The sequence below is a fragment of the Heterodontus francisci genome, chromosome 9 (genome assembly GCF_036365525.1).
Source record: "Heterodontus francisci isolate sHetFra1 chromosome 9, sHetFra1.hap1, whole genome shotgun sequence".
NCBI classification, from domain to species: Eukaryota; Metazoa; Chordata; class Chondrichthyes; order Heterodontiformes; family Heterodontidae; genus Heterodontus; species Heterodontus francisci.
Genome location: NC_090379.1, coordinates 53787800 through 53812948, shown reverse-complemented (window position 1 = coordinate 53812948; position 25149 = coordinate 53787800). Strand labels below are relative to the sequence as shown.

General features: G+C 43.3%; 1 protein-coding gene across 1 annotated transcript in view; it reads left to right on the top strand.

Annotated features, from left to right (window-relative positions):
- The window catches only part of pygl (phosphorylase, glycogen, liver), a 171013-nt gene that overhangs the window by 48580 nt on the left and 97284 nt on the right, over nt 1-25149 (top strand). Inside the window, exon 6 of the mRNA XM_068038311.1 lies at nt 8804-8915. Coding sequence (XP_067894412.1) covers nt 8804-8915 — 112 coding nt within the window. The remainder of the gene's footprint in view (nt 1-8803; nt 8916-25149) is intronic.

Below are 25149 nucleotides of genomic sequence, written 5' to 3'. Positions count from 1 at the left end.
CATTGTTCAAGACCTGGAATGTGGTTTCTGATATGTAGTGAAATTCCAGGACAGTTTAATCACATGTTGAGGTAAAATTACTACTTGCATTATTGATATTGAAAGATATGGAAAGAGAGATGTTCACCCAAATCTAACTCTATCTATAATATATTAAAAGTTCTGCATCCAGCATGCACTGTTTTCGCACTTACTTCCCGTGTCACAAATTTATCATTCCTGAGTATTACTAGTTATGTTGCTGTTGGTGAATGGATGTTCTTTTAAATTTGTTATTCCACAAAATAATAGGGTTTGAAGGTATTTATTGGCTTTCATGGAAATTAAGCATAAAATGCTAACTATTATTACCAACAATTACATATATACAATGATAATCATTACTATTAATAATTACATTTATACTCAGGGTCACACTTACAATATAAGTTACCGTGACATACATTTCAAGCACGAGCAGATCGATTAGCCAAGCCTTCTCAAATTCTCAAGTATTTTTTATACCTTTCTTAGCTACATGGTTTCAACATACTGCCTCATCTAATTAGCTGGAATTCAATTTTAACTCCCTAAACCTAACTCATACTCCCTAATTGTCTAGATCCTATGGCAAGTGCCTTTTCAAGGCTAGACCTTACCGACAGTTTTGTGACCTCTCTTTGTTCGTTAAAACAGTATCTGACCGGAATTCCTTTTATAACTAAACATTGCTAACAGAAATTCACTTGAAAGCTAAAGTTAATCTAAAGAATTTAATCATTTCCTTCCGTTACTTTTCAGTCCTTTCAATGCTAGGTCGTACTGCTGCTGCTACAAGGTTCATCTCCCAAGCATGTTGCTCTAGGTGCACTGCAAATAGATAAATTTTGTTCCAGTTGAATTTAATTTTTGGGAAGGTTAAGAATATGGGAGCTGTATAACTTTAAAGGACAAAAGGAGACCATTTGTCTAATCATCTCTTTGCTTGTTCTTTGCTAGAATAATCTGAAATGGATTTTTTAAATTCCTTCATGGGGTGTTGGCGTTGCTGGCTAGGCCAGCATTTATTGCCCATCCCTAATTGCCCTTGAGAAGGTGGTGGTGAGCTGCTGTTTTGAATTGCAGGTACACCAACAGTGCTGTTAGGAAGGGATCCACTTCATAGTCCTGTAACTACCTCTGCTTCAAATATTTATTCACTTTTCTCCGAAGAGATCCAGTAGGCTTGGCCTCGAGACTTGTCTGTCAAATTGTTCCATGCTTTATTAACTCTACATAATTAAATTTCTCATCACTCAGCCTCAGTGACAATTTGAAATAGATAACCTCCCATCACTGGCTCCACTACCAAAGTTAATTGTCTTTTTGTCCACCCTAATGAGAAATAAGTTTAAAAACTGCTACCAAATTTATTATTCTTCACTACACTGGTGATAATGTCTCAGTAATTCAATTTTCACCTCTAAATATAGTTTCACATTCCTGGTACTCATTCTCAAATTCCAAACCATTGAGAAATAAATTTGCGCAGTAAACTGGCCTGAATTGTTAAAGGGTAAACCTATTACATTGCCATTGTTAACTCTGTCCACACCTAGCTATGATTGCCTGCAACACCCATAGGTGGATCTGTAACATTTGCAGGATTTGAAGACTTAAGTCACGTTTTGAGTAACATTTTTAAAAATTAAGTTATGGGTTTAAAGTTTTTTTTCCTGATGGCTTTTACACATGTAAATTTTGTGTCTGAACATCTGGTGTTATACAGCTTTCAACTTGTTTAGTCTTTGTAATATCACTTATTATCTGTGCCCACTATTTGATTCCCCTACCTACCAATCTCCAGGTTAATGTCAGCTGAGCCCCGACTCACTATGCAACCTTGCCCCTCCATAGGCAGCAGGCCTTAGCTGATTGCCTCTGCCTTGGGTCAGTATTTCTTCCCGTCCTCTTTTGGCCTGAATGATTACTTGAAACTACCATTCTGACTCCACTGGCTAGGCAGCCATAAATGGCAGTCCAATATCCTCCTTCCTATTCTCCCCCACTCCATTAATTCTTATCTGACTGCCAACTCATTCTTCTCTGATGCTGTTCTACACCCTTAACAATAAATAATTTGTGGTCCATTTGCAGCCACGCTGGCTGTATCCACTCCTTCCTGAGGCAATTCAAGGAAATGCATACTGGTAATTTTTGGTCCAAGTCAGCTGTGGCCTGACGATTTAATTTCTTGGACTGCTCTCAGTTCTATCAGATCATGCCACCACTCCTGAAACTGCCACCAGCTGGATTTTTTCATTCACTGGTGGATACAGTTGGCATCCTTCCCCCACATGAGATGTAAATTATGTTAACGTGAAATGGTTAACACTGTTATGTACATGGAGAAAGAAGTATGATAAACAGCCTGAAATAACACTGATATACAATACACTGATTACACATATATACTATTTCCTTAAAATCATTTAGTAATAGTTATAATCATTAATATGTGATACCAGAGGATTAAAAGCATGGAGCACACTAGCTAACCGTATAGTGGACCCAAACCTGAGTAAAACATTCCCCATGAGTATTCCATTAGGTAGTATATAGATAGACTGCAGTAACCATAAACCTCTAATCTCATTTCAGGTTTATAAATCATCACTGGTTTTACTTTTGAGGTTTTACTTTGAACACATTGATTCAATTCTAGCCATTAATTCATATCTAACAACAATGATAGAACACTTGTATTTATATAGCACCTTTTATATCTTCAGGACACCCCAAAGTAATGCTTGACACGCAATGCATCACTTTTACCGTATAATATGAGGTAAGGTAAGACTTGAATAGAATTTCCATTTAGAAATCGCAATTACAAGAATTAAACAACTTGAAAGCTGTACAACGCCAGAAGTTCAGATGTAAATTTTAATTTTCCATTTTTTGTTTGCCCCCCACCTAGCAAGTATAAGGCTTTCAGGGAAAGGTTTCAATATTTTCTGTTTATGTAATGAATATAGGTGTGAAATTTTGCAACAGTATATTGTATGAACTCTTGATGGAAGTGCATCTGATTGCTGATTGGTGGTATGAATATATTTTGCCGAAATGTTCAACATTAATCTTGAGTAGTGAGTGAGTAGTGGTGGTGCATTTAATGTGTTGCTTTATTTGTTTTGAGTTTCCCTGCTCCAATTGTATAGTGTAAAACAAAAACAATGGCATGTTTTCAGCAACTAATGTTCTACTCTTCATTCCTTTATTTTTTCATATTCGTGTATTCTTAGTATCAGCTAATATCATGCACTGCTTTAAGCCATGATGATATCACATTCTTTAGGAATATCAAGATAAGACATTTCAACCCTGTACAGATCATAACTCTTCATGTACAATGCTGTCCGATATCGATTAGCAATAAAGGCACTGCCACCTCTTTCCTCATAGCTCTAGCCACTTACTTATTTGGTTTCTAGCCATAGACCACTAGCATTTGGGCCCTCCTTTCCCTCAACTGCACCAATAAAATCTGTAGGTTCCAATCAAAGAAACTGTCAATTTAGCACTTTGAGGGCAGTATGGATGGCAATTATTTTGAGGCCACTGCTGAGTGTCCTCAGGATGGTGCTGACATTTCATTAGGTACTCCTCTGTAGTAGCTAAGGATGTGCCTGTGCACTCCTCAAATCACAGAAGGGAGCAGTTCAGCAGTCATTATAAATTCTTCTTTCCTTGCGCTCAAAATAATTGTTGTGCCATTTTTTATGCCCCACAGTAGTAGCCAATCTTTTCCTCCTGACCAAGGTACTCTCCACTTACTTGATGCATCCTCAGTAAGCTCCTGCCCTTTAAAAAGTTGCTGGCTTTGAAGGCATGTAGCACCAAGACTTAGCTACCCACTGTTGCAGCAGGGGTTACATTCCATTACTGTATCCTACATGTTAATAAGCTAAGCCTGGAAATTTGCACAGGGTCAGCATTGGAATTTTCCCACAGTTGTAAGTTGTGTACCACTGTTCTTCAGCTGGTAACAGGATACAGGGGTTTTCGGAACCAGAATGTCCTTCCTTATCATAATTTTAGTTCTTGTTTTTAAAAAAAAATTCTGAATTTCGAAAGCAAAAAAATCATCTAGCGCCTGTTGTTGATAGTTAAAAGATGTTAGCATTCTAATTGCTGACACCTTTGTGAGACAAAGAGAGACACAAAAGAGATGTACAGATAGAGGAGGAAAGACACTGATAAACTTCCAGCAACCACTCAAAAAAAAAAACACCAAATGTAATGTCTGCTGAGATCTCTTAGAAAGTTACAAAACTAGTCAGATATGGGATGCCTCCACCCACACTCAGTGTGAGATCCATGCCACCCTGCTCTTCCTGTTTCTCCTCCTCTTGCTCTTCACTGCTGACTGACATTAGAAATCCACCAGTGAGTCAAACCCCATATTCTTAGTTCCCCTGCACTGTTCTACCAAACTCCAGTTGCCCCCTCTGCCAGGATGCTAGGCCAAATAATCCTGGCCATGCCAACAACCTCACTGCAGTGCTATCAAGATCCAGGGCCCCTACTCAGTTCTGTCAAAACTCAAGATCAACCCAGTGCTATCAAAGCCCAGAACTACCCACAGTGCAGCTAAATTTCAATCCATCTACCAGTATTGCTAAATGCCAGATTTGTAATTCTACCTGGTACTCCTTGAATATCATCTTGCTGTGTATGCTCAGCTGTAAAACTGGAATGGAAAAAGATTAAATACATAGGTAAAGGAAAATGTATCTTAAATGTAAAACATTTGCTGTTTTCACAGAATAATGGACAGAGTCATGGCATTCAATTCACAAGCACCAGTAGAAATTCCAGAATACCAATCAATAAAAATGGTATTTTACTTATTCAGATACTAAATTAGTGGTCATGACATTCACTTTTGCTTGGCATAAACACCCTTATTGTTATAAAACAGCATATTCTGTTAGTGTGAGCAATGCCATGGGAAATCTGACAGGATTTAAATAAATGTTTGAGAATCTCTGTCCCACTGCATATTTCACACTTTGTATAAAACATCACGGAATCACAACTGAACAATCTTTATTTTTTTAAAAGTATTAAAACATGATTTCCTGCTATATTTTCTGATCTTGGGGTAACTCAGAGAAGTTATTGAGATAACAAGGAGGGGTAACCAAGCAGCTCTCAACCCAAGGTAACATCCAACAATAATAATTAACCTTTAATTGATCTCAGGACTTAGTGAGCATGCTTCCATATTGAGAGCTCCTGACAAGTGGCCTTAATGTGACCAGTCATGGCAGCAGCTAAACATTATGCATTAAAATTTACTCATGGGTTCTCATGTTCTTATGACTGGAGATCCAAAGAGCCCCTGCAGAAATTTTAGGCATATAACTGTGCACTCAATCCCAGACTACCAATGAGTGCCATCATAGGAAATCAGCTATATCTCACACAGTGTGTTTGTAATTTCTTCTGATATTGTCACTGGTATATTACAAAACCAGAGAGGTTTTTCCATGATCAGTCTATCGTGGCTAAGGCTTTGAACAGATGATCATTTTGATCTAGTCCAGACCTGGCTGGCTAACTGAATGTGGTCACAGAGTCCAAGCTGAGCAATTCTTCTGGCCCTGGTACAAACATCATCCCTCCTTCGCAAGAAAGCTCATCCAAACAGCACCTTTAGCTCAAGGTTTTTCAAAACAGAGGGTGTGATAGCTGAACTGTGTTTTCTTTTTTACTCAACTCTCTATGCAACTCCCAAATAAGTCAGTGAAATAAATATTCCAGGGGACACAACATTTCAAAAAGACAGGTAGAATGGAAAAGGAGTATCCCTAATAATAAAGGATGACACAAGGCCAGTAGTAAGAAAGGATCTTGGCTCAGAAAATCAGGAAGTGAATTACTATGGGTGGAGATTAGGAATAACAAGAGGCAGAAAATGTTGGTGAAAATAGTATATAGGCCCCCTAACGGTAGTTAACAATTGGACAGGGCATTAAGCAAGGAATAATTGGACCTTCTAACAAAACTAATGTAATAATCGTGGGGGAACTTTAACCTTCATATAGACTGGGCAAATCAAATTGACGAAGGTAGTTTGAAAGATGAGTCTGGAGAATGCTTTTGCGACAGTTTGCTTTCCAATACATTGTGGAACCAACTAGGGATAAAGCTATTTTAGGTCTAGTCTCGTGTAATGAGGCAGAATTAATTATTAATCTCATAGTAAAAGATCCTCTGCGGAAAACGTGATCATAATTCCATATTAAGTTTGAGAGTGACATACTCGAGTCCAAAATAAGAATCATAAACTTAAACAAAGCCAATTACATGGGTATGAAGGGAGAGCTGGGTAAATAGACTAAAAGGTATGGCGGTAAATAAACAGTGAGAAACATTTAAAGAAACAATACAAAAATATGTTCCATTAAAAAACAAAACCTCAGCGAGAAAGATTCATCTATGGCATACTAGGGAAGTTAAGGATGGTATTAGATTAAAAGAAGGTGCTTATAATGTTGCAAAGAATAGTCATAAGCCTGAGGATTGTGGAAATTTTAGGACCAGCAGATCGATCAAAAAGTTGATTAAAAAGGGAAAAAATAGAATGAGAGTAAACCAGCCAGGAATATAAAAACTGATTGTAAGAACTTTTACAAGTATATAAAAAGGAGGACAGTAGCTAAAGTAAATGTTGGTCCCTTCGAGGCAGAGACAAGAGAAATTATCATGGGGAAATGACAGAGAGGTCGAACAAATATTTTGTGTCTGTCATCACAGTAGAAGACACAAATTGCATACTGGAAATAGAGGGTAAGCAATCTAAAATAATTAATATTGGCAGAGAAAAAGTGTTGGAGAAACTTAGGGACTAAAAGTCGACAAATGTCCAGCACCTGATGGCCCGCATACTAGCATTCTAAAAGACGTGGCTGCAGAGATTGTGGTTGCACTGATCATGATTTTCCAAAATTCCTTAGATTATAGAACGGTCCCAGCAACTGTTGGCAAATGTAACATCACAATTCAAGAGAGGGAGAGAGAAAACTGTAGACCAGTTAGCCTGACATCAACCGTCAGGAAAATGCAGGGATCTGTTATTAAGGAAATCTTAACAATCCACTTAGAAAAGCATAGTATGATCTGACAAAGTCAACATGGTTTTCTGAAAGGAAAATCATGTTTGACAAATTTATTTGAGTTTTTGAAGACGTAACTTCAAAATTCCCAAAAGACATTCGATAAGGTGCCGAACAAAAGGTTAAAACGCAAGATAAGGGCTTAAGTAGTTGGGGCTGGTATATATTAGCATGGATGGAGGATTGGTTAATGGACAGGACGTAGGGATAAATGGGGCCTCAGCTACTTACAGTCTATATTAATGATGTAGACAAAGAGACCAAGAGTAATGTATCCATATTTGCTGACAATACAAAGCTAGGTGGGAATGCAAGCTGTGAGGAAGCTACAATAAAGCTGCAAAGACATATAGACAGGCTAAATGAGTGGGCAACAAGGTGACAAATAGAGCATAATGTTGGGAAATGTAAGGTTATTCACTTTGCGAGTAAGAATAGAAAAGCAGAAAAGTTTTTAAAGGCTGAAACTTCTAAATGTTGATATTCAGAGAGACTTGGGTACAATGAACACAGAAAGTTAGCATGCAGGTACAGCAAGCAATTAGAAAGACAAATGACATTTTGGCATTTATTGCAAGGGGATAGGAGTATAAGAAGAAAGAAGTCTTGCTACAATTGTATAGGGCTTTGCTGAGACCACATGTGGAGTACTGTGCATAGTTTTGATCTCCATATTTAAGGAAGAATGTACTTGCATTGGAGGCAGTGCATGGAAGATTCAGAAGATTGGTTCCTGAGATGAGCAGGTTGTCCTATGATGAGAGACTGAGTAAATTGGGTTTAGATGAATGAGAAGTGATCTCATTGAAACATTCTGAAGGGATTAGACATAGTAGACACTGAAAAGTTGTTTCCCCGGCTGGGGAAATCTAGAACATGGGGGCACAGTCTCAGGAGGAGTCAATCATTTAGGACTGAGATGAGAATTTTTTCATTCAGAGGGTTGTTAGTCTTTGGAATTGTCTACCCCAGAGTGTTTTGGATTCTTCATTGTTGAATATATCCATGGCTGAGATCGACAGATTTTTGACCTCTCAAGGAATTAAGGGATATGGATTTGAGGCAGAAGATCAGCCATGATTATATTGATTTTCGGAACAGATTCAAGGGGGAATATGGTCTGCTCATGCTCCTATTTCTTATGTTCTTATGCCTCTACCTATAAAAACTGAATGATGTTTAGTACTGGGGCCCCATTCCTTGAAAGCTGAAATGTCAAAACTTTGAAATATTGCAATAATTGCATAATCTTTCATTCCAAGATGATTATACAATGAAGCACTGATGAGACAACAGTATTTAAACTCTTGTGATGGCTATCAAATATGTAAAGAAAAAATTAACAAAAATAAGGTTGTCAGTTCAGCTGAAGTATGAGTTTCAGACTTCTGTATGGAACAATAAATATGTGGAATATTCTAATTACTGTGTCTTGCAATTTGTCACTAGCAAATCAAACCAAAAGGAAAAACTATAAATTTTGGAAATTTGAAATAAAAACAGAAAAAACTGAAAATACACAGCAGATCAGTCAGCATCTATAAAGAAAAACACAGATTATTTGTGTTTCATATGCGTACTCTTCATTACAATTAGAGGACAGTAGTCCCTTCCTCTGTATTGAAAATACAATGCCTTTTGTGCTGCTGATAAACCTGCAGGTAGTTCTTGCCATACCATATGATACTCCAGTGCCAGGATATCTGAACAACACTGTGAACACTATGAGGCTGTGGTCTGCCAAAGCACCAAATGACTTCCACTTGCATCACTGTAAGTAAACTATTGCAGTAGACATTGATTCTATAAATTGAGCAGCCCTGGTAGTGGAAAAATAATTTTAAGCATAGGAGGAATGATAAATATATAAAAGATATGGAGAGCTGAATTAGACTATCTGGAAATAAACAGTGGCATAGACTCGCTGAATTGAAGGCCCATTTCTATGCTGTAGCATTCTATAACTGTGAAGTCAAAATATAAATTGTTTTGACCCATTTATGTTTTATCTACTTTATAAGCTTGTTTTTACTACATAGGCAAGGTAAAACTTCTAATATGTGCAGTAGGAGTTTGAGAACAGTACACAATGAAACATCTGCCCAACTTAGAACATGTGCCTATTCCTGCCTAACCATCCCCTTTAGTGGTTCATTGTATGTTCCTGCTACATTCCCAGCTACATAGCAGAAGCTCACACACATGGAAGCAGAAGTTTGAAGTGCTGCTGCACCTTTTTGGATTTATCCTCAGTAACTTTACACTGCTGCCAAAGCTCTGAACCGCCTCTGAATATTGCCAAGCCTCTGAAGCCCTGAACTCCTCCCTTACGCCCCCTCTCCCTGCCCCCCCCCACCGCCTTTTTGCCAGGATCTAGAACTATCTCCATCTTGTGCTCTTGAATCCCTGGAACCTTTTCAGTGCTACCTGATGCCATGACACTTCCCCCACCTCCCTACTTCTGCCCTGCTTTCTCAGACCCTCATGATTCTTCACCTCCATCTCTCACCAACATTGAAAGGCCCCTCTCAGTGCTGTTGATCCATGATATTGCCTCCCCAATTCTGCAAGACTGTAGAATCCTTCTTCAGTATTGGAAACGACTAAGCAATGCTCCCCAGTTCTACCCAATTGTAGGACTGCTGTCCCAGTACTGTGAAATTGCAAGATCATTCCTTCAGTGCCTCCAAAACCCACAAACCTCCTCCCTTCCTATCAACCCCACAGTCCTGCTAAGTTTTAGGGGCCTCGCCGGGTGTGATCGGTCGGGTCCCAGCAAGGCAAGGGTGGTCAATTGGGGGGGCGAGGGACGCGCTGTATGTTGAGGGTAGCTGGGGCATCAGGGGCGGCCCTTCGGGCACAGAGTTCCTGACCAGGAGGGTCACCCACCCCCCAATGCTGTCAGAGAGCCGCCTGGGGCGGGTGGGCCATTTCCCACTGCTGCCGCCCCGTGTAAAATGGCAGCGGAGGTGGGAGCGGATTGGGAAGCGCCCCCCGAGCCTTCCACTCCATTTTATGTCCCCCAACCACAGCCCCCCCCACCGGCCATCATCTCGCTCCTTGGTGGGGGGAGCGTAAAATTCCAGCCATTGTTCACTCTTGGGTTCAGCGTTGTCAGTCACTCCTGTAAACAGTCTGAATGCCTTACTTTTATGGAAGTTGACCCACTGTCCTAAATCTACTTATATGATAGCAAGGTCCAGAGTTGTAACAGCAGAACCCCCTTGCGATCTGAACTGGATTTTCAGGTATTTAGAACGTACATTTTTTCAATCTCACTGAAAACACATCGAGTTAACAATAGGTAAGGTAAAGTTTGGTTTGATTCATAAACTTTTTTATTCTATAGTGAATAGAAACTTGGAATAATGGGTATAATAAATGTTTCTCAGTTCAATCGTTGCAACTTATATTCACATAATGATGCAATTTAAATAACGCACGATACTTCCATATCAGTGGGTTGCCAATTTAACTTAAACAGAATAATCCCTCTGCATCCATTCCTACAGCCAACGGAACAACCTTACCTTGCAAACTCTGATCCTTTTTAACTGTCTCATTCCACTCCACTATCCAGCTGCCTTTTCCTTTTTGAACAAAGTCTGTTTCTTTTTTTTAAGTTTGACTCCATGTTAACTTTCACTAAAAACTAACTACTACAGGCCAACCCCTCCCCCAAAGAGGAGCCCACCCACCCAACTTGGCAGTGGCCCCTGCTCAGTTCCAGTGAATAGGATTGTCACAGCGGCAATGAATGTGAACAGTTGCTAAAATGTCAAATGATTTTAATTGTCTCCAGGATGTTAGGTTTGGACAATTAATACACACTTAACAGCCATGTTGTGAATTTAATTCTTGTAAAGCAAGCTTTAACATAAAAGATTTTATAATACATCGTATCTAGGTCAATTTCTGTGGAAAAATAGGCAAAACAATCTATAAATGTGAGAAAGATAGACGGAGTAGAAAAAAAGAGAATTAAAGAGATAAAACTAGAAGAAAAGAGGAAGAGAGAGATTGCAACATTTAATAGAGACAGGTAAGAGAGCAATCATATTCTCCTATCTACATATCCAATCCCATGATAGATGGTAGTGTATTGAAAATCTTGCATCTGCATGTGCTTCCTATATCTAAAACCTTAGTTCATGTCACATTTTGTGTCAACCATTTCCCATTATAAATGTCCACATTTATAATCAAAATTACCTATTTTTTTTTATTCATTCATGGGATGTGGGCGTCGCTGGCTAGGCCAACATTTATTGCCCATCCCTAATTGCCCTTGAGAAGGTGGTGGTGAGCTGCCTTCTTGAACCGCTGCAGTCCATGTGAGGTAGGTACACCCACAGTACTGTTAGGAAGGGAGTCCCAGGACTTTGACCCAGTGACAGTGAAGGAATGGTGATATAGTTCCAAGTCAAGATGGTGTGTGACTTGGAGGGGAACTTGCAGGTGGTGATGTTCCCATGCATTTGCTGCCCTTGTCCTTCTAGTTGATAGAGGTCACGGGTTTGGAAGGTGCTGTCTAAGGAGCCTTTTTGCGCTGCTGTAGTGCATCTTGTAGATGGTACACACTGTTGCCACTGTGCATCAGAGGTGGAGGGAGTGAATGTTTGTTGATGGGGTGCCAATCAAGCGGGCTGCTTTGTCTTGAATGGTGTTGAGCTTCTTGAGTGTTGTTGGAGCTGCACCCATCCAGGCAAGTGGAGAGTGTTCCATCACACTCCTGACTTGTGCCTTGTAGATGGTGGACAGGCTTTGGGGAGGCAGGAGATGAGGTACTCGCCGCAGGACTCCTAGCCTCTGACCTGCTCTTGTAGCCACGGTATTTATATGGCTACTCCAGTTCAGTTTCTGGTCAATGGTAGCCCCCAGGATGTTGATAGTGGGAGATTCAGCGATGGTAATGCCATTGAATGTCAAGGGGAGATGTTTAGATTCTCTCTTGTTGGAGATGGTCATTGCCTGGCACTTGTGTGACGCAAATGTTACTTGCCACTTATCAGCCCAAGCCTGGATATTGTCCAGGTCTTGCTGCATTTCTACACGGACTGCTTCAGTATCTGAGGAGTCGCGAATGGTGCTGAACATTGTGCAATCATCAGCGAACATCCCCACTTCTGACCTTATGATTGAAGGAAGGTCATTGATGAAGCAGCTGAAGATGGTTGGGCCTAGGACACTACCCTGAGGAACTCCTGCAGTGATGTCCTGCAGCTCAGATGATTGACCTCCAACAACCACAACCATCTTCTTTTGCGTTAGGTACGTCCCTAACCAGCAGAGAATTTTCTCCCTGATTCCCATTGGCTTCAGTTTTGCTAGGGCTCCTTGATGCCATACTCGGTCAAATATTGCCTTGATGTCAAGGGCAGTCACTCATACCTCATTTCTTGAGTTCAGCTCTTTTGTCCATGTTTGAACCAAGGCTGTAATGAGGTCAGGAGCTGAGTGGCCCTGGCGGAACCCAAACTGAGCGTCACTGAGCAGGTTATTGCTAAGCAAGTGCCGCTTGATGGCACTGTTGATGACACCTTCCATCACTTTACTGATGATTGAGAGTAGACTGATGGGGTGGTAATTGGCTGGGTTGGACTTGTCCTGCTTTTTGTGTACAGGTCATACCTGGGCAATTTCCCACATTGCCGGGTAAATGCCAGTGTTGTAGCTGTACTGGAACAGCTTGGCTAGGGGTGCGACAAGTTCTGGAGCACAGGTCTTCAGTACTATTGCCAGAATATTGTCAGGGCCCTTAGCCTTTGCAGTATCCAGTGCCTTCAGTTGTCTCTTGATATCACACGGTGTGTATCAAATTGGCTGAAGTCTGGCATCTGTGATGCTGGGGACCTCAGGAAGAGGCCAAGATAGATCATCAACTCTGCACTTCTGACTGAAGATTGTTGCAAATGCTTCAGCCTTATCTTTTGCATTGATGTGCTGGTCTCCCCCATCATTGAGGATGGGGATATTTGTGGAGCCACCTCCTCCAGTTAGTTGTTTAATTACCCACCACCATTCACGGCTGGATGTGGCAGGACTGCAAAGCTTAGATCTGATCCGTTGGTTATAAGATCGCTTAGCTCTGTGTATTGCATGCTGCTTACGCAGTTTGGCATACAAGTAGTCCTCTGTTGTAACTTCACCAGGTTGACACCTCATTTTAAGGTATGCCTGGTGCTGCTCCTGGCATACCCTCATGTATTCTTCATTGAACCAGGGTTGGTCTCCTGGCTTGATGGAAATGGAAGAATGGGGGACATGCTGGGCCATGAGGTTATAGATTGTGGTTGAGTACAATTCTGCTGCTGCTGATGTCCCACAGCGCCTCATGGATACCCAGTTTTGCATTGCTACATCTGTTCGAAATCTATTCCATTTAGCATGGTGATAGTGCCACACAACACGATGGACGGTATCCGCAATGTGAAGGCGGGACTTCATCTCCACAAGGACTGTGTGGTGGTCACTCCTACCAATGCTGTCATGGACAGATGCATCAGTGGCAGGCAGATTGGTGAGGATGAGGTCAAATATGTTTTTCCCTGTTGTTAGTTCCCTCACCACCTGACGCAGACCCAGTCTAGCAGCTATGTCCTTTAAGACTTGGCCAGCTCGGTCAGTAGTGGTGCTACTGAGCCACTCTTGGTGATGGACATTGAAGTCCCCTACCCAGCGTTCCTATTAATCTTGTTATGCTGTAATTCCACTATATTGTCAACAGTGACACTGCACCATCACAGGTTTTCAACTCCCAGCTACTTATTTACTACAGATAAACTGCTATGTTCCAACCATCTCTAGTTCTCTGTTTTAAAAATTATAAGTTTTGTAATTTAACTATAAATATCAAAGCAAAGAAATGACCAGATTTAATAAGTAGATGTTATAGCAGTTTTACTATGCCAACATATTAGGCTGAAGTTTGCTCCAAGCGTCGGGACCATTTCTGGGTCCTGACCCTGCTCAATGTTGTAGTGGGCTGCTGGCTGAATTTTATGAGGCAGCCAAGTAGTAGGCTGTCTCCGCTTTTGCTGTCCAATTAGGGATGGCGAGTGGGTTCCGGGGGTGGGACCTCAGGACAGCACGGCTCACTGCAAGAGAGGCCGACAGCCCTCACTGTGTGACCAGTGGGAATGCTGCTGAGGCCCACAGCAGGAGATGCAGGGAAGCACTGGAGCTACCATCTGCATCAGGGGAACAGTTGAGACCTCATGAGGCCCATGGTAATCAGAGACATTTGTCTCCCAGAATTCAACACTCAACGGCAAGACTGCGAGATTGGAAGACTGCAGCCTTGCCATTTTCCACCGGTATCATTTAAAAATCCTTCTACAACCTCCACCTCCTGCTGTGCAGTTGCCTCATTTTGCTTGCCGGATTGTAAACACAGCAGGTGTTGGGAGGGGAGATGGTTAAATTGGTGGCTAAATTGCTGTGCTACTTTAATTAGCACTGTCAAGTGGCTCCTTAATTGGGTTGATTGCATTCCCACCGCTGCCGGGCGGGAAACAGTCATTCCTGTGGCGCTGCCTCTGGAAAAATCGCAAGGAGGCAGCATGCCATCCTCTGGTGCAAATTTGCTGGCCTGCCTCCAAAGTCGCCATCAGCTCTGCAGGAAAATTCCCCACATTGTGTTTCACATACAGGTTCCTTACCTGCAAGCAGGTGGTGAACTGATTAATATTTTACTCATTCAGCCCTCTCTTGGCTATCAAAGGAAGTCTTTATCTTGACCAGTTCAGATCTTGTTCTGTGACTCTGATAGACAAATAGTCTTTAAGCACAGAAGTTATGCTGAACTTTTATAAAGCTCTGGTTAGGTCACAACTAGAGCGTTGCATCCAGTTCTGGTCACCACACTTCAGGAAGGATGTTAGGGTCCTTGAGAGGGTGCAGAGGAGATGTACCAGAATGTTTTCAGGGATGAGGGATTTTAGTTAAGGGTTAGGGTTGGAGAAGCTGGGATTGTTCTCCTTGGAGCAAAGGAGATTGCGGGGAGATTTGATAGAGGTGTCCAAGATTATAACAGCTTTGGTTAGGTAAACAAAAAAGACTGTTTCCATTAGCTGATGGCACAAGGATTAAGGAACACAGATTGAAGTTTTTGGACAAGAGATGCAGGGGGGATGTGAGGAAGAACTTTTTTACGCAGCGAGTGGTAATGACCTGGAACACGCTGCCTCAGAGGGTGGTGGAAGCAGAGACAATCGATGATTTCAAAAGGAAATAAGCTTTCAGGGTTATGGGGAAAGAACACGGGAATGGGACTGACAGGATTGCTCTACGAAGAGCCAGCATGGGCTCGATGGGCTGAATGACCACCACCGATGCCATAATGACACTATGGGCCAGAATTTTAAAGCCTTCTGAGTGCAAGTACGAAAGCGAGCGCAATTTAAAGATTGCGCTGTCTGAGGTTAGCACTGGGGATTGCTGCCTCTGGAATGCGACCCAATTTTAAAGGGACTCCGGGAAGGAGGGAACGGATCAGGCTCATGCCTCCAATTAATTGTCTGTTGAGATGATTTCTGATCCAAAACCATACCCAGTTCCTATTTCCCACCTCCATAATGAAAATGTAGCCCAACGACTCTATGACATTCACTTCGTCAGTTTTCAAAAAAACTTGTGGAATCAAACTTAGAATTTGATTACCATAATTCTGAAATGGCATATGTGAAAGATGGTGGTCTAGATTTTTTTCTCCGTCTAGTATAACACCTCATGATACATGAGATACAGTGCTGGACACACACTTAAACCCAGTGGTATCACCAACCCAATTTTTCTCCTTGAATTTCATTAAGTTCTTATGGCTGGTTCCCAGACCTAGTCTTGCTCTCTATAGGGAGACCGTCTGTAGGGCAGAAAAGTGCCCCCATCGAGTTAAAATGGCTGTTACTTTATATTTATCTAATGTAGCTCATTGCAGTGACTGCTAAAGGTATCTATCACGTTAATTAAAAAACTGATCATTAATGGTGTACGTGTCTGTAAGACCAAGTATTTTGGCTACATGGAATGGAAGCCCACAGGCTCAGTGGAAGGATGCAGCCTTGGAAATGCGTGGCATCTCAGTTGGTTCAGACATTTAATATGCAGATAATTCCTGCTGCTACCTGCTAAACTCTCAGCAAAAACTCTCAGTCTGAGAGAGAGCTCTCTGTGAACTGCATGCCCTCAAATCTGTGAGATGAAGAACTCAATTCTCTGAGCTGTTAATCAGTTACTTTCCTGTGGTGAGACCTTATACTTCAATGTGGGAGTAGAAGATACCCACAGTTTTGCCTGACTAAGCTCCTATTGCCTGAATAGAATTGAAGAATATCTGGACTGTCACTTATTACAAGGAACCATTTTCTCATATCAGCATGTTTGAGATTGTACATAATTATCTATCTAGAGGAAAGATCATTAATGCTTTTTATCACCATTGTACACTTAAACTTTCTGGCTACTGACTTACTGTTTGAGGTGCAGAAATATACAAGAGAGCAGTTTAAAATTAGCACTACCTGGAGCTCAAGACAAAACAGCACATCTTCTTGACAGTTCTTCTGGAAGTCACTCCTGCAGCACCCTACAGTTTTCAAATATTCTTCTCCTATGGACAGCTAACGACAAGCCCAGTAAATCTTTTCTTGAGGTATTCTTTGGCGCTATAGGAGGGAAATGGGCCCTTAACATGACAGTGATTGGGTCGCGTAGTTTTGGTGTCACTGAACTAGTGATCTGGAGGCTCGTGCTAATGCCCTGGGGTCATGGGTTCAATTACCACCACAGCAACTGGTGAAATTTAAGATTAGATTAGATTAGAGATACAGCACTGAAACAGGCCCTTCGGCCCACCGAGTCTATGCCGACCATCAACCACCCATTTATACTAATCCTACACTAATCCCATATTCCTACCAAACATCTCCACCTGTCCCTATATTTCCCTACCACCTACCTATACTAGTGACAATTTATAATGGCCAATTTACCTATCAACCTGCAAGTCTTTTGGCTTGTGGGAGGAAACCGGAGCACCCGGAGAAAACCCACGCAGACACAGGGAGAACTTGCAAACTCCACACAGGCAGTACCCAGAATCGAACCCGGGTCCCTGGAGCTGTGAGGCTGCAGTGCTAACCACTGTGCCGCCCACAATTAATTAATTTTTAAAAATCGGGAATTGAAAGCTAGTCTCAGTAATGATGTCATGAAACTATCATCGATTGTCATAAAAACCCATCTGGTTCACTAATGTCCTTTAGGGAAGGAAGTCTGCTGTCCTTACCCGGTCTGGCCTACATGTGACTCTAGACTCACAGCAATGTGGGTGACTCTTAACTGCCTCTGAAATGGCCAAGCAAGCCACTCAGTTCAAGGGCAATTAGGGATAGGTAATAAATGCTGGCCTTGCCAGCGACGCCCACATACCATGAAAGAATAAAAAAATATACACTATAACGCAGTAAATAGTGATTTCACCAATAGAGAGTACAGAACTTAAAACAGTTGGTTGACTCTTTGCAACATAATGATGGTAAGCATTGAGCATGGGATATATACTTCTCATATTTAGCCTGCAGATAATAACTTGTAGCAGTTGTCATTTTTGTTTCTTCATTAACTGTACGACAGGCATTTGTTGCCAGCATGGAAGTACCTATACAGGGCAGCTAGTATCATGGCAAATACCTTAATGTCCTAGAAATCTAAGTTCATTAGTTCATGCTAGGATTGGTCATCACTAACTGCTTAATTCAGGCACTCTATGTAAAAGGCTTTGGCAAAGAAATATGTCTGCCATAAAGCTGAGCCCTACCCCACCAAGGCTATGTGACAGGTTGATGCAGGTTGAAGCCCCACCTCTCTGTAGCTGCTTCTCCTTTTAGCTGTAGATTCATTGTTCAGTTTGGACCAAAACCTTAAGTGTTTCTGTGTTCTCTGGTTAACGACCTTTTTGCCTGTGGAAACAGTTTTTTCCCTATTTACTCATCAAAATCTCTCATAATTTTGGACACCTCTATTAAATATCCTCTTAACCTCTTTGCTGTAAAGACAACAATCCCAGCTCTCCAGATAACTGAAACCCCATCATCTCTGGTACTATTCTAGTTAATCTCCTCTGTATCTTTCCAAGGCTTTGATATTGTTTCTAAAGCATGATGCCCAAAATAGGGCACGGTATTCCAGCTGAGGTCTAACCAGTGATCTATAAAGTTTTAGGGTGAAATTTTATGGCCCCTACTAGAGTAGATGTAGTGGCGTGCGGGGTGATTTAATTAGGCGGGAGGTGTTTTTCGGATTCCCGACGGTGGGATTTTTTTAACCAAAATTAAGTCGATGGTGTGTTCGCAGCGTTCTGGAGTTCCCACTGCATGGTGACAGATTGCAGCCTTGCATTTATTTACATGCCATGAACACTCATTATGCTACACTTTGTTACAATTATGCCAGATTAAGTGAATTGCAAGCGTACCACCCAGTTCACATTTGTTTCAATGTGGTGTGCAACAGTCGCCTTTGTGCAATTGAGGCTGAGGTCAGTGTTTTCCTTTCTTGAACTCATCGGCAAAATGAACACCAGTATTGGAATGGATGTTTGGCTCCAGGCTCGGCACCAGCAAGGGTGATTCTTCTCAGGGTGTGGCAACGAAGGCATGGGTTGTGTACATGGAGGAGCAGGGGAGGGTACTCAGGGAGAAAAGGGTGGGGTGATTGGGTGCATGGAGGAGCAGGGGAGGGAGGAGAAGAGCGCCCAGGGTGTGTAGTGGTTGTTATTGCTGCTGAAGCTGGATGTGGGCAACTACGAGGGATGCTGAGTCAATTTGAGCTTTACAGAGCAGATGGTCATGAAGGGCTAAAGGGAGGGATGAGTGCTGTCAACATCAGGGTCCTGTGGGACAGACTCAGGGTACTGGCTGGCAGAGGCAATGGTCACAGTCAATGGGACAAATAAATTTTGTAGTGGGGGGAAGGTAAAGACTTATGGTTGGGTATTCTGCAACATCATAGGGAGGGGAACAAGACTCAGCAATAATATTAAGGTCAATTTGAAGAAGATCAAGGGACAGAGTTGGCATATCGATTGTTACGGGAGTAAGAACGGGGGGGGGGGGAGGGATGGCATAAATAAATTGAATGTGACACTGCATGATAATGAGGGGAGGTTCAATGGTAACAGAGGGAAGGGTTACAGTTACATTGGGTGGGTCATGGATGATGGGTTCAGGCTGGAAGGTTGCAGGAGGATGTTGGAAGGTGGGGAGACTTGCCCTAAATTGTAAACGCACAATTTTCTCCAACGATATTGCAAACCACGTGGCCTTGCAAGGAGAGTAGGAGGAGAGAAAGGATAGTGGGTGTGTCTTCCAGGCTAGCTGCAATTCTAAGGCACATAAAAGCGAACTGCTCATTGCCTCAATGTTTCAGCTAACTGGCAACAGAGGGCTGAATTGGAATGCTCTGCTTATTTAATGTTTAGAAAAACTGTAGTAACATGGGTCTCATACACCCAATTTGTCTAGCACCACGGGAAGAAGAGCAAAGGGAACGACTAAGGAGGGCTCTTTTCCCTCAATGCATGATGCCTGAACGTGAGCAAAAGGCAGTACAAGAAGGTGAGGATATATTTTGGAGAGAGGTTCTGGGTTTGTATGGATTTGAAAAGGGAAGTGCAAGCAGTCAAAGTGGCTGGAGAGCTTTGTCAATCGTGATCAGAGAGAGTTGTTTGGGAAGAGTAAAGATGATCTGGAAGTAGTGATACTCGGGGTGGAGGAATGAGTAAAGGAGAGGCAGTGAGTGGAAGAGGATCTGGAAAGTGTTAAAGTTAATGAGTATTTGGGGGAATTGGCATAGTAAGATTTTGGGATGGGTGTCAGGGGCAGAATAGAATGCAAATTAGTGGCAGGGCAAGTCAATATTTTAAGTTATAATGAATACAGCCGTAGTGGGTAAGGTGACAGAGAGGTGTTGGACAGTTGGCACTTAGGGAAAATAAATAGTTGAGAAATGGGCATTGGGAGACAATGGGAGTTATGGAATAGTGGGTGCTAGAGAGTGAGGTAGCTGAACATGTTGGCTAACACAGTGCAGCTAGATGTATTGACAGTATAGCTGTGATTAATTAGAATGTTTACATTTTTAACTATCAACAGAATGCAGCTATTGGTAAGAAAATTCTTTGGGCAGGATTTTCCCTCCGGGGTTGGGAAACCGACGTCTGAACCATTTGGGAATTGAGATGGAACTAAAGAAGTGCAGGGCCCCATCTAAACTCACCATGGCAGCCATTACTGTAGCTGCTGTTTGCTGGAGAAAATGGAAGCACCAGGGATCGGGGACGAGAGGCAGAGAGCTGGCACCCAGGGCAGGGCAGCCCCTCACTTCTCTGAAGCAGACTAGAGATTCTCCTTAAGGCAGTGAGAGAGAGGAGGGAGGTCCTCTTTCCAGGCTGCAGAGATAGTGGCTGCATTGGTTGTAATCTTCCAAAATTCTCTAGATTCTGGAAAGCTCCCACTGGATTGGAAAACCACAAATGTAACACCGCTCTTCAAGAATTGGGGCTGGGGGGAGTTTGCGACAGAAAGTAAGAAACTAGAAACTCACAATACGATCAGGCAGAGTCAACGTGGTTTTGTGAAAGGGAAATCGTGTTTGACAAATTTATTGGAGTTCTTTGAGGTTTTTGCAAGCAAGGGGTACCTGTAGATGTAGTGTATTTGGATTTCCAAAAGGCATACAGTAAGGTGTCACATAAAAGGTTACTACACAAGATAAGACCTCATGGTGTTGGGGGTGATATATAAGCACAGATAGAGGATTGACTAACTGGAAACAGAGAGTTGGGATAAATGAGTCATTTTCAGGATGGTAAACTGTAACTAATAGAGTGCCAGAGGGATCAATGCTGAGGCCTCAACTATTCACGATCTCTATTAATAGACTTGGATGAAGGGATCGAGTGTATTGTAGCCAAATTTGCTGACAATACGAAGATAGGTAGGAAAGCAAGTTGTGAGGAGGGTACAAAGAGTCTGCAAAGGAATATAGATAGGTTAAGTGAGTAGGCAGAAATTTGGCAGATGGAGTATAATGTGGGAAAATGTGAGGTTATCCACTTTGCCAGGAAAAATAGAAAAGTAGAATATTATTTAAATGGAGAGAGACTGCAGAATGCTGCAGTACAGAGGGACCTGGGTGTCCTTGTACATGAATCACAAAAAGTCAGCATGCAAGTACGGCAAGTAATTATAGGAAGGCAAATGGAATGTTTGCCTTTATTGCAAGGGGAATGGAGTATAAAAGTAGGGAAGTCTTGCTACAACTGTACAGGGCATTGGTAAGATCACACCTAGAGTACTGTGTACAGTCTTGGTCTTGCAGGAGAAAAGGGTTCACAATATTATTTAAAGAGCTGTCGGGGCTGTTAGACAGTTGGCTCTCCCCTTGCGTTTCTGTCTCGCTACTCTTCAGCCCTGCCTTTATGGCTGCCCGCCAGCTCTGGCGATCACTGGCAACTGACTCCCACGACTTGTGATCAGTGTCACAGGACTTCATGTCGCGTTTGCAAAGCGGAGACATAGACGGCCGGTGGATCTGATACCAGTGACAAGCTTGCTGTACAATGTGTCCTTGGGCATCCTGCTATCTTCCATGCGGCTCACATGGCCAAGCCATCTCAGGCGCCGCTGGCTCAGTAGGGTGTATATGCTGGGGATGTCGGCTGCCTCAAGGACTTCTGCGTTGGAGATACGGTCCTGGCACCTACTATTTTCCTACACGATTATAAATGCTCAACACCAACAGAACCTTCCAGAAACAGCCAGCAATTGTTTTGTTATCGAAATGATCTTTGCAGTCCTCTGAGCAATAGGATACAGATCAAAACATGTCCTCCTGGCTTGCCTGATGACAAGACAATTTGTCAATGACCTAAATCCCTATGAGGGGACTTTCTGTACTTTGGTCTTCGCTCTTAGACGGGCAAGGTTGAACAACCTGCCATCTGATCTTGTGTGGAGGAAAATTCCTTCTTCTGAAGACTTGAACGCATGTGAGAGCAGCAGGGAGAAGATCCCAAACAGTGTAGGTGCGAGAACACAGCCCTGTTTCATGCCACTCAGGATAGGAAAGGGGTCTGATGAGGCGCTGCTATGCTGTCATGGAATGAGGTGATGATACTTAGTAGCTTTGGTGGACATCCGATCTTTGCTAGTAGTCTGATGAGACCACGTCGGCTGATGAGGTCAAAGGCTTTGGTGAGATCAATGAAAGCAACGTAGAGGGGCATCTGTTGTTCGCGGCATTTCTCCTGCAGCTGGCGAAGGGAGAACAGTATGTCAATGGTGGATCTCTCTGCTCGAAAGCCACACTGTGCCTCAGGGTAGACACGCTCAGCCAGCTTCTGGAGCCTATTTAAAATGACTCGAGCGAAGACTTTCCCCATTATGCTGAGCAGGGAGATTCCACGGTAGTTGTTGCAGTCACCGCGGTCACCCTTGTTCTTATAGAGGGTGATGATATTAGCATCGCGCATGTCCTGTGGTACTGCTCCCTCATCCCAGCACAGGAAAGCTGGAGGAGTCCATTCACCTCATGTGCACCACCATGGCTCAGGGCTTTGAATGCATGAGAGAGTGGACAACCTCATGGAAAGCCATATGTGGCAGCACTGTCAGTAGATGTAGGAACTGTGTACTGATGTTCACAGAATGCATGCCACATTCTGTAGCATGGACCTGTCAGTAGCACTGATGGTGCAGAGATGTTTGAGGTGGATGCCACTTGCACCCCAACTGATGCTCCCTCCAGCCGGCTTGAGCGCAGCCTAAGGCTGAAGTAGTCACCGAGGAGGATGAGGGTGCCACCCCTCATGGAGTGCCATCATTGTCATCAGCCTCCTTGGTTTCTTTGACTGAGGAACCGTCTATGCAGCAGGATCTAGTGACTGAGGCTGTTCCTGCAGTAATACCAGTGCAGCAGCTTCTGGAGGTGCCTTCATGGGCACCTCCACATTGAGGCCGATTGCCACTGCGTCACAGCTGCAAGCAGAGACAAGCAAGCAGGCTGCCTCCACCTCATCTGAGGTCACAAGGGGAGTACCGCATACAAGTGGCCGAGAGTGAAGGCCACCGCTATGGGCAGAGTACTGAGTGTGTCACTGGGATTTGTCTCCCCAATAAATGTGCACTTTTTCACTTTTTGAACAGAACGTAAATATGGACACATAACCTCAGACATGCTTCCATTCTTTAACGGCAAAACTCAAAAAGAGGGAAGAGGTGGTGAAGTGAAGCACAGTTCTTTGAAAGGGAATAGTGAGACCTCAGGACAGATCTGCATCATGTGTTGGCCATAAGTGTGGATCCATTCAATGCTGCATCTTCAATGGAAGTGTTCTTACAGGCAACTCAAAGTGAATTCCAGAGCATGCCATCCCCCTGGGTTAGAAGGTCAGCTGAAATATGCCTATTGACAGCATCCTGACGAGACCCCGAGTTCTGCACCAGACCGGCCACTGTCCTCTGCTGCCCGGGCACCTCCATTCTTCCTCCTCTTCTCCTCTGATGAGCTGTGTCGATCTAGTGCTTCACCCTCTTTAGGATCCACTCCCCTCTAGAGGGCCATATTATGGCGAGCACAGCAAACCACCAGAGCCCGAGACTCTTGCAGGAGTGTACTGCTGAGTACCACCCGACCTGGTCCAGGCACTGGAACTGCATCTTCAGAAGCCCAATGGCTTGCTCGATGGTGGCACCTGTGAGCAGATGGCTTTGGATGTAGCGCCATAGTGGCTCCATCTCGGGTTCACATAAAGGGGTGAGAGGCCATTTCTTCAAGGGATATCCCTCGTCCCCTGTAATTCATCCACATAGTTTGGAGAGTGGAATGAAGAGCAGTGGCACCCTGGATTGTCAGAGGATGAAGGAGTCATGGCAGCTGCTGGAAGTTCTTATTGTGGTCTCAGAATGGTTGCCAGAGGCAAATAAATTCAAGGCCAAAGTGACTTTGATGGTTACCGGAAGGGCATGGCGAGCAGTGCTGTGATATATGATCTTGCCACAAGGTCACAAATCTCTGTGACCATCTGCCTCAATAGGCACAGTCTCCTCCAGCACTGGTTCTCCAATATACCAGGTAGTTCTATCTTTGGCAGTGGACCCTATGCTGAAGGTATAGTCTCCATTGCCTGCCTGTATTATGTGCCTTTCCTCGGCCCTCCTCAAGCCCGAGGCTGTGCCTCCGCTGCTGAGGATGCTGATCTTCATTGCCACTAGACCCAAAATCTGGGAATCATGCTCCTGTTACCAGCTGCTGCTTTCCTTGAGCTCAGCTGAATTCCCAATAATGTCTGGAAGCCTAACCTCTTCCTCTTATGCCCCTGCGATGCCAAGTGTGTCACGAACCCCTGCTCTGCCCAAGCAGACCACTCTCCTCACAACCTCTTCACACCCTATGGCACCTGTGTGCTGATGGCTAAGTACCCCTCTCTGTCGTGCTTCCTTTTATGCGTGCCCCCCACCCCCGCCAAGTTGATGGTGAGGCCATGACTGGCTCCCTGCTGTGTTGCTGCCTCCGTACACCTGGTCTGTCCCTGACCCAGCGTGCAACCCCTGCACCCCCACCAAAATCCCAAACTGCCCCTCAACGAGCTGACAATGAGCTTGTTAACCTAATTAGCCTCCTTCGCATATCGGGCTTGTTTCCAGGACCCGTCTTTCCCCCATCCTCATGAAACTCACCGGCGGTCTGAACAGCGACTGGAAACCGGCACGCTGGCCAGTGATGCTATTTTTAGTGCCTGCCCACCTCCGTTTCTTCCCCATTGGGACCTAAAAAATCCTGCCCTTTGTGTTTACTTAACCATTAAAAATTCAGTTAATTTGTGCTTTATTCAGGCTCAATGAGCTGAATGGCCTACTCCTGCTCATATGTTACTATTTGAAAAAGGAAAAAAGAACTCAAATTAGGATGAGAAGGCACTCTCCCCCTTTGGCTGACTACCTGC